The sequence below is a fragment of the Panulirus ornatus genome, chromosome 2 (genome assembly GCF_036320965.1).
Source record: "Panulirus ornatus isolate Po-2019 chromosome 2, ASM3632096v1, whole genome shotgun sequence".
Classification (NCBI taxonomy): domain Eukaryota; kingdom Metazoa; phylum Arthropoda; class Malacostraca; order Decapoda; family Palinuridae; genus Panulirus; species Panulirus ornatus.
This window is the reverse complement of record NC_092225.1, coordinates 27,221,062-27,231,756: the sequence shown is the minus strand read 5'-3', so window position 1 is coordinate 27,231,756 and position 10,695 is coordinate 27,221,062. Positions and strand designations below refer to the sequence as shown.

At 47.2% G+C, this 10,695-nt stretch overlaps 1 protein-coding gene across 4 annotated transcripts in view; it reads right to left on the bottom strand.

Moving 5' to 3' along the window:
- Positions 1-1,267: 1,267 nt before the first annotated feature.
- The window catches only part of LOC139754816 (ionotropic receptor 93a-like), a 29,868-nt gene continuing 20,440 nt past the window's right edge, over positions 1,268-10,695 (bottom strand). For all 4 annotated transcript variants that reach the window (XM_071672671.1, XM_071672691.1, XM_071672680.1 and 1 more), the window contains 4 exons: positions 9,469-9,734; positions 8,688-8,825; positions 5,019-5,205; positions 1,268-4,825 (listed from right to left, as the gene is read on the bottom strand). In XM_071672671.1, coding sequence (XP_071528772.1) covers positions 4,403-4,825; positions 5,019-5,205; positions 8,688-8,825; positions 9,469-9,734 — 1,014 coding nt within the window. In that variant the 3' untranslated portion in view covers positions 1,268-4,402. The remainder of the gene's footprint in view (positions 4,826-5,018; positions 5,206-8,687; positions 8,826-9,468; positions 9,735-10,695) is intronic.

Below are 10,695 nucleotides of genomic sequence, written 5' to 3'. Positions count from 1 at the left end.
TTCTCTATTTTTCTCGTCAAATCACAAAGCTCTTTAATCATTTTGATCCTATCTATATTATCTCTTCTTTCATGTATAAACTGTCGATAAATTCATTCAAACAAGCTTGTCCGCCTGACTACTAGTCTTTATACCAGATGGGTTCAGTATGGCGCGAAAATTCAGATTTGACAGATCAGGCCGAAAAAAATGTGTATGTTGGGTTCCTCGCTTTATATTAGTAGTCTATCCCTCATACTAATACAAATACCCCTAATTCTACCGTGGCATAATAATCTAAGTATGATCTAGTCCTGGTAAAAAGTATTTCCTTCCAAGCGCTGTGAAAGTTACTTCCCGCCGCCAAGTGAAAGTGACGCAAGCTGCAGCTGCGGCTCCCACGCCTCATTTTGTAATCTAGGAAGAACATTAACTTGAAGTTACAGGTTTTCTTTTTCTAAATACAAAAGAAATGGTTATCAAGTGAGCTCTAAAGACATACGTTTTGGTTGTTGACCGTCATGGAGAGTCGTTTGAGATAACACCAAGGAATAGTAATGGTATTCAAACTTGACCATATTCAGTCCGTGTTCAGCGAATACGAATAGGTTTTTCATTCATTACATAGTCATACACTTTCTGCTGTCAATCACCACAACTTAGTGCGAGATATTTTCCTTCATATGAACATAGGAACCGATTTATTTCACAGCTGATGACCTCCAGCAACGGTGGCCTTGTTACATGGTTGGATGAAGCTAACGGTAAAACACCCCCCTCTAGATTTGTTGTTGCCAGGTCGATATTCCTTCAAACTGCGTGACAGAAAGACGTAGCTTCATGTCAACGGAGGCAAGCTTGCCAGAATAACACCCTCATTTGTACAGTTTCGTGGTTTTTAAAGTGGGGAAAGATGGGGGCGGCTCGAGAATAAGTGTGGAGCCTTAGGGTACGTCAGCGAGTACGTGGGCGCAGCTGATGAAGGTATACAAATGGAGACAGACCACTGGGGGCCTTTCGAGGCTGTTGATTATAATGGAGATCATTAGTGTGTGGTAAGAGTAGAAAACCAAGACAGATGTCTCGAGAAATGATTGTAAACTTTAATATGTTTAGAGTGTTAAGTTTTATAGCCTATGTTTCGCTGATAGCCTGAGAGAGTGAGAGAGCACATTTAATGGGGTATTCCCGTTGTCCTAAAGCAATCAATTATTGAGTTTTATTTACATAACACAGTGCAATTCATTCTCTCCTGAAGCAGTAGATTAGGTGTATAATACAGCTGATATTTCTTTCATATGAAATGGTTTATTTCAGTCCTCTTCGTTGTTAGAAATAGATAAGGGATAATTGATGGATTAAATACCTAGGCAATGACTTTCTGATTTCTAACAAAACTATATCATTTAGGATTTAACTTACAATTTTCAGCAATATATTACACTAACATTTTCTCTGACATACATGGTTTATTTTTTTTTCTACAACAAATTACGTAATACTCTAATTTGCTGGTTGTTGCCACAGTTTCACTGATGCAGCTGGCTTAGAAAACATCCCTTTATTTCACTCTTAAGCCTAGTCCACGTTGGCTACCTTCCCTCCATGACTTCGAACGTTTTCTTGAAGCTTTGCAAAGGTATGTCAGTATCGTTTTGAATGACAATGTCACTGTTGTCTTTCCTGTCACGAAGAACGAGGTCTTAGAATTTCATACGTAAAATCTGGTATATTTTCAATGACTTCTGAGTACCAGGGGATCAGTGTACACCATTTAGTGTCCACGAGAAGACCTACCTACACCAAGGTGATGGTTCTTCAGCCTACACTGGAAGAAGGTGTCCCAAACCCCAGCATCACCTGTGGACATCATCTGTTCGTTCAGCAGTAGTTTCTGTGTATCAAAGCCAACCCGACCGTCTGACACTGGATGGAAAGGTAGACTCCCAAGGGCCTTGACTGTAATGATGTGACCTGACAACTGTAGTAGTATGATTGTAATGATTCGACCTTACAACTGTTATAGTATGATTGGCATACGGGTCATTCGGTGTCCTACAAGCATATACACCAAATGTCTTCAGGTTAACAGTTACAACCGAAAAATAACAAAGGTCAGGTTTGCAGATGCAGTTATTTCTGTGGACTTTGAGAATACCAAGGTCCGACCTCTGACTTGACCTGTTAAGGATCGTACCGTCGTGCTCAAACATCGTTTAACAGTTTCTAGCAAGCAACTCTAGATCCACCACCTCCTCTACTCACCGACCTGTACAAGCCAAGAAACTCGGGAAGCCATCTAGCTCGACCAACCTTAAAACAGAATTCTAGGAGTTGAACCTTCCCCTCGTACATGTGTAACACCACCTGACCCTGAGATAAGCGGTCTTCTCAGCGTTCTTAAACCAGCGAAGCCAAGAATAATGTCCACCATGCCTTATGCTGGTGTTGGCTTCCCTCGCCCACGGTGGAAACTGAGGTTTTGAGGATTATAAACACACTCAGGACACGAGGGGTATGTTCTTAATTATTATTATTTTCCTGAATTAAATGTATAGTAACTCGTGGCAAGACAGTAGTATTAATGGCGTAGATATCATGACCATAAGGTTGAGAGTGGTGAAAAAGCCCTCATCGTAGGCATGGGCTGTGCCTACGTCTAGAGACTAGTATGGTAATCGCAGGTAACTAAACAAGTAACGTATTACTAGTACATTAATATACATGCAGTATAACCTACCAGTCATTACATCAATTTATTCTTCAGATTCCCCCAAAATTCTCCGTAAATAAATAGAAGTCTGTCAGCCATTGTTGTTTACGAAAGTGGCGTTTACCTCTGCTCATGCGCCATAGGTCATCTGTCTCATGAACTACTGAGAAAAGTATCTGTCGTCCACACGGTATGGCCATCCAAATTCATAAGAACAGAAAGTAAATTCTCTTCTTTATAGACGTAGAATCAGTTGTGATAAGGCTTCTTATATCAAGATATGGATCATTACCAACAACTGTATATTCCCCGTTGCTCTAATCAAGAACCTGTGATTTAAATCAAGGTGTTCTGCCCGTATTTAGACGCTGTTGTTTCAATTACCTGATTACATTTGGGGATATCATGTGGTTCTCGAAGGCATCGCTTCGACTTGGCCTCTGCAGTTGCATCACATGACCTTCCTGGATAATAATATACCTGGCGAAGTTTTAAATGAGGCGGTGGTGAACAGAGCGACCCATGATCCGGGTATGAGGAGGTACTTGCCTATGTATAATCTCACAATCTCTAATTTTTTTCCCCTGAACGATACACCAAAAATGAAATGAGACGATAAGGAGTTTTGAAGCTTTACTCACAGAGGTCTCCAGCTAACACAAGGAACACACGCCCTCCTCACGTACCCCACCTCCCCTGCCAGCCAAACATACACACACACACAATACCACCCTTAACTCTTCATGCAGCGGATCTACAAGCGTTGTGTTCTGTACTCTCCATCAACGTCTGTGATTCCTAGGTCTTCAGTAGTGTGACAGCGTCTGAGAGAGACGCTCTCGCTCTCTTTCCCCCCACCGCCACATCACTAGTCATAGGTCGCGTTCACAATACGAGCCGTAATAACCTCGAGAGGATAAACCCCTGTACGTAATATTGTGTTACCCTTTACAGAAGCAACATGTACTCGCGCCAGATGTCATGTACCCGTCTCGTTGACCTTCCCCAGTACACACACACTCACGTCCCACTACTCTCTCTTCACTTTTAAGAAAATGTCGTGTGCTTTCCTACTTAACATTCTCCACACTTTCCTAGTTTACCTTCTCTGTCTTTCCTATTAGTTACACTAAGTGTCTGTAAAATACTAATGTTGGGAGTAGATCAGATCACCGATCACAGACCTTTTGCTACACACAATTCATGTCATTCTCTCCACCTCTACAATTGGCCCAGGTAATGTCAGCAGAAATGCGAGGCTCAGTCGTCCTCAATGTACTGTCCTTCTTTCGTGTCGGCCAACCATTACACTCAACATGCGAAGATCTTCCACGATAGATAAGAGCGTTTATATTCCTTAGCACACCCATTACATAATACAAACCGTGACTGTAACATTCACCTTGATGAATTTGATGACCGGTGATCACAAATTCACATTTATCTATCGCGTCCATCATCATTCTTTTGTGGTGTTATTATTTTTGGAATATTAACCTCCTCCATCCCTCCCGCTTCATCACGTCCTCTCGTTACGTTTTCCTGACAGGAAATGGATCTTGGTCTTCAATACTCCACACAGATCAGAGTGTGTTTCCCGTGAATGCCTTTCCAACCTGTGTGTGTTGCCGCGTTCTTCCCCAGGGTGTGTAGCTGACGACGGCCCCCGTGGTCAGGTGTGGATCTAAAGGTGAACGTGTGCGAGACTTTTCAGGATAGAAAAACGCTGGGGAGAAGGTCCCTCCTCCCCCCAGTTACTCTTCCCTGAGCAGCGGGACTTGGAAGCCTCCGGCAAACCACTTGGACCGGGTTATCCTGAGGTGTCGGTCCGCCACTTTCACGCTGCCGAAGGAGCCTGTTCCTCGCCGCCGCCGCAGACCATCTGACTGTCAGCTGCTCGCCTGCGAAAGAGACGGCAGCGAGGGTAAGGCCCAAGAGCAGGAGCATAAAAGGTCCCTGCATGTGTTGGATAGTGAGGCCCCTCCTACTGCTGTGTTCTCCCTCCGTGGCTTCTGTCCTCCTCCCTTCCTTCTGCTGTTCCTGCTCGAGACTCTGCGACTCCCTGCGCTTCGCTCGACTCTCTCGCTGGGTTCGGAACAACTCGTCCTTCCTCCACTGGTCGTACAGTCCAGCCTGTAAGATAAGATCAGACTTAAGTCTCTCTCTCTCTCTCTCTCTCTCTCTCTCTCTCTCTCTCTCTCTCTCTCTCTCTCTCTCTCCTGCTGTAACCTGACGTTAATTCTTGAAGTCAGCCAGTCCTTTCACGATCCAAATGGCGAGCCACTTCGCGAGTCAAGTCACCAGCACTGAAGCTATGGCGACTCACCTCCAAGATGGCTTTGATGTTGCGGTCGAAGGCGGCCTTGAAGGGGGCGTCGTGAGGAATGGGCCAGGCGGACGTCGAGGGAATGATGTTCTCCTGACCCACATACATCCGTGTTGAACCGTCCGACTCGGTGAATCGGTAAGCAATGATGTATTCAAGGTATTGACGACTCCCTATGTGAGCCTGTCTGGACAGAGAGGAAGAAAAAATTAGAGGATGCAATGTAATTTTTATATCTAACATGTGGGTCTCTAAAAACAGATGAGCAGTTTTCGTATATTGCTTTTTGAGTTGGGAGACCAGATAGGTGAGGCGTAATTTAGGGTGGAGCGGATGATTTGTCTGTAGAGTACCGTATAACACTGTAATGTCCCCTGGCACGGAAAAAACATAACTACTCTTCTGAAAACTTCTGACAGCATTACTGGCTGGTGTTGCTCATCTGTGTGAACCTGGGGACCAAACAACTTGATGTGGTCATGAAGCATTTTCTGTATCAACTAACGTCCTAAGCATGACGGTACTGTGCGTATTGATGTGAATGTAACCTCTACAGCACGATGGTGATGATGATGATGACCTGACCTCTAAGGATTAGGTCAAAGGCCACATTATCATGCTTAGGAAGTTACCTGGTAAATACCACATGGGACCAACAAACACCTAATAGAGTGAACATATATAGCTGACATTACAGCTCGTTCCTTATTCTAAACATCACATTTTCAATCATTTCAAACTACAAAACTGACAAACAGATTTCAGATTTCTGGGGGGAAGGGAGACCATTATATAATAGGCAGTATATGACATTAGTTTCAGCTTGTTGAGCAGAGCAATGAACAAATTTCCAAATCTCCTTCCTCACCTGCATTTTTCTATATATTCATTACTTTACATAGAAAATAAAACTCTACAGAAACTACACTCTGGGAATACAGTCTCGTTAAAGAACCTGTCACTCCAAAGGAGTCCTCCATTTCCCTGCAACTGAATGTAGCGCAGCCGTGGGCCTGTAGTTCCTGGAGAGAGTTCCTAGGGTAATTATAAATATCTGTCTACCTATCTAGAAGGGAGGAGGTGTTGCCAAGGTCTCGTAATGCTGCTGCAGAAGGGAGGAGGTGTTGCCAGGGTCCGGTGGTGCTGCTGCAGAAGGGAGGAGGTGTTGCCAGGGTCCGGTGGTGCTGCTGCAGAAGGGGGGAGGTGTTGCCAGGGTCCGGTGGTGCTGCTGCAGAAGGGAGGAGGTGTTGCCAGGGTCCCGTGGTGCTGCTGCAGAAGGAAGGAGATGTTGCCAGGGTCCGGTGGTGCTGCTGCAGAAGGGAGGAGGTGTTGCCAGGGTCCGGTGGTGCTGCTGCAGAAGGGAGGAGGTGTTGCCAGGGTCCGGTGGTGCTGCTGCAGAAGGGAGGAGGTGTTGCCAGGGTCCGGTGGTGCTGCTGCAGAAGGGAGGAGGTGTTGCCAGGGTCCCGTGGTGTTGTCAATGACGGAGTCCCGGTGGTGGTGCGGGGCCAGGCCTCCCTCCCCACTGAACACCTGGACACCGGGCCATCAAGGTCATGTCGCCTCGCTGCGCACGACGCCGCCCAGATCTTCCGACTCGAACAGCGGGCAAGAAGGACGTTGGGGGACTCCATACGAAGCTACGGAGGGCGTGCGTCGCTCCGGTTATGTAAACTACTACAGATACCAGATGTCCTTGGAGGGGATCTGGTCGTGTTTGCTTCGCCATCACCAGCTGCTCTGTGTGTGTGTGTATGTGTGTGTGTGTGTGTGAGTCACAGCGAGACAAGTACATGACTGGGACTGACTGACTGGGGGTAGCTTGTACTGGCATTTCCTGTGTATCAGGGGGCAGCTGGAGTGAGCTGCTGGCAACACCGCCAACCAACACTCTCTGTGGAGTTCTCTCTCTCTCTCTCTCTCTCTCTCTCTCTCTCTCTCTCTCTCTCTCTCTCTCTCTCTCTCTCTCCGTACCTCTCCTTCCTTCTCCAAGGAGTCCCTTGTACCCTTACGAGTCCCCTTACAGCGCTCAGGAAGCTGGCCACGTCCATCGGTCGGGACCACAGTTCACTGAAGTGTTATGGTGTGTGTGTGTGTGTGTGTGTGTGTGTAATGTGCAGTGGTGTTACCGTGCTCCGCCTGCGAGAGGTTACTGCCGCGCGAGTAACGTCACCTCCGTCGAGGCTGTATCACTGGGAGTACAATCGCTTCCAAGAACTTTTCACTCTAAAGGAGTCTACATGTCTTGCTACTGGGAGGAGCGCAGCCTTGAGATGCAAGTGTCTTTTCGAAAGGGACTTTCCATGATCACCATGGCCACTGTGGCCAGTTCTTCCCATGGCCATTATGGCCAGTTCTCCCCATGGCCATTGTGGCCAGTTCTCCTTATGGCCACTGTGGCCAGTTCTTCCCATGGCCACTGTGGCCAGTTTTTCCCATGGCCATTGTGGCCAGTTCTTCCCATGGCAGTTGTGGCCAGTTCTTCCCATGGCCATTGTGGCCAGCTCTTCCCATGGCCATTATGGCCAGTTCTTCCCATGGCCATTGTGGCCAGTTCTTCCCATGGCAGTTGTGGCCAGTTCTTCCCATGGCCATTGTGGCCAGCTCTTCCCATGGCCATTATGGCCAGTTCTTCCCATGGCCACTGTGGCCAGAGTACCTCATGAACCAGGTGTTGCTCTGCTGATTGACCTGAACAAGGCTGTGGACGCTTTCACCCGTGAACCAAAGGTCAACAATCATATGAACTCGAGACAACAAGCTGGGTCACTGTCAGGTGAGGCACATGACGTCACCCTCTGGGCCAGTGAGCACGGCGGTGAGTGTCGTGAGTAAGGGAGAGTGTGTGGGGTGAGTACGGCGATGAGTGTGGTACGGCGGTGAATATGGGAAGTATGTGAGTGAGTCTGATGACATATGCGGTGAGTATGTCAGAGTAGGATGAGGGTGGGTATGGTAGCGAGTGGGGTGAGTATACGATGGTGAGTAGGGTGAATATAACAGTGAGTATGTTGAGTATGCCTGGCACATAACCTCATGAAGTAAACATTACCTAACAGCTATTTCCCCGCGTTTCTCCCGTTTCGCATCACGTCCCACAATCATATGATAAAAACACCATTTTCAAACATAATTCAAAGCCTGGATTACCTTGCACTGTACAGGAAATAATATCTAGTATAATAGGAAAATGCTCTTTTTTCTTCCTGTGCAAAGCTGTCTTTACTAGTGTTCAAACAGCCTTCAAGGACGACCTTTGAAAAGCAGAAACATATGGTCCTTCTTGAGCTGAACGAGAACCATTGTGCTGTCATAAGGCTGAACCTTGATAGACGGTCTTTTGTTGGCCTCTGAAGGCCAGGTTCTGGTATCCCAAGGCACCTCCATCACAGTATGAGGCGGGTAGGCAGCCTAATTTGAATGAGTGTGATGACCTAAGTACAGTCTCAGAGGCTCGGGTGACCGGCCCTTGGTGGCCTTAGAGCGGCCTTTAAAAACAACGTGTGGTGGGTCAAAACCTAGCCCAAGGGTTCTGAAATACCTACATCCCAAATCCGAAAGCTTCAAGACCGTACATTAGTTCGTCAATGTAAAGGGGAGGGAGAAAATAAATACGATAATTGTACAAACGCTTGAAATCACTGGAGAAGAGGAAACTTGAGGCTCACGTACTTTCTCCTGAGAGATCCCTGAAGTCCTTCAGTGACGGAGACTCCAGTTACCATCAGCCTGCCCAGGGCGGAGAAGGTGCTGGACTCGGATTGGATGAAGAAGTTCTTGTACGACACTCCATACGACTCTATTGTGGCCCTACACGCGCCCGCATCAGGGAGGGTGGAAGAAAAGAAGGGAATATATATATCATTCGAGTCTCTAAAAAGAAGGGAATATATATATCATTCGAGTCTCTAAAAAGAAGGGAATATATATATCATTCGAGTCTCTAAAAAGAAAGGAATATATATCATTCGAGTCTCTAAAAAAAAATTGTTCCTTGACTACCATATTCCCTGGTGTGATATGAGAAACCATCGTGAATTTAAGACCATCAAGGTACTATACAATTACCACCAATCTACCATCATATTCTGGATCGATTACTTGTACGTATACCTCAGCGCTTCCACTTGTAAGCCAGCATTCCCCACGAAGCAACGCTCCTCACATTACCTTACTCTCCCGACTCTCACATGCCTTGGAGGATGATCTCGACGCCAAGTATCTTACCCTTAAAGAAGTGGCTACATTCGACCTTCATGCTGCAACCATCACATCCTGCCCTCTCTTCTCTTCCTCGTCTCTGCTCATGTGGTCTATCCCATGCGACAGTCTGAGTGTTGATGGTGAGGTAGCCACATGTACAGACATAACCCTGGTCGTCACCACATGTGGTCCATGCACTCTAAGCCCTTCCTTTCTCCCTCGCCTCCCTACATCCCGAGACCTTCCTCACCTCTCCACAGTAGCCACCAGTTCTCTCAGGGTCTCGGGGCGCGATGGGTACTGAGGCAGGGTGAGGGAGGCAGTTAGTTTGCTGCGGTAGGCGGTGCTGATGATGAGGGCGAACACCAGCCAGGCCGCGACTAACACGCGGTTCGAGTTGCTGCTGGGAAGACGACGGGAGAGGCCTTGCCCCATCAGCGTACCAAAGACCTCCAGTATCACTAACCCAGCACCGACCCTGCGCCCCGCCTCTGTTCGCATGTCCGCTCGGGTTACCTGCAGACACGATTCATACTGACGTCTCCCGCATGACGGCAGGCCCTTGGGTACACGACAGGCCTCGGGGGCCCCCTTGAAGTAACCTGCAGAGGTTCACATTCAAAGGTTAAGACTGTCATGCAGCCAAGGGTCGTATCGCGGTCGTGAGGCGCCCTCTTGTCGAGTCGGAGGGGATGACACAGGAAACATAAATGTCTCTGAATAATAACAAGAAGACACAGCTGTTGCGTCATCGTGTGAGACAGAGATTTTTTTCTGGTCGTGTGGGACACAGCCATGTTATCGCGTGATGCATAGACATGATGTCGTGATACACAGATATTATGTTACCGTGTGACGCAGAATCATGTCGTCGTAGTGAGACACAGTTCCATTATCGTGTGAGACTAAAATATGTTGTCGTGTGGTACACAGCTATGTGGTCGTGTGGTACGCAGCTATGTTGTCGTGTGGTACACAGCTATGTTGTCGTGTGGTACGCAGCTATGTTGTCGTGTGGTACACAGCTATGTTGTCGTGTGGTACACAGCTATGTGGTCGTGTGGTACACAGCTATGTTGTCGTGTGGTACACAGCTATGTTGTCGTGTGGTACACAGCTATGTTGTCGTGTGGTACACAGCTATGTTGTCGTGTGGTACACAGCTATGTTGTCGTGTGGTACACAGCTATGTTGTCGTGTGGTACGCAGCTATGTTGTCGTGTGGTATGCAGCTATGATGTAGTGTGGTATGCAGCTATGATGTAGTATGGTATGCAGCTATGATGTAGTGTGGTACGCAGCTATGTTGTCGTGTGGTACACACTATGTTGTCGTGTGGTACGCAGCTATGTTGTCGTGTGGTACACAGCTATGTTGTCGTGTGGTATGCAGCTATGATGTCGTGTGGTATGCAGCTATGATGTAGTGTGGTATGCAGCTATGATGTAGTGTGGTATGCAGCTATGTTGTAATGTGG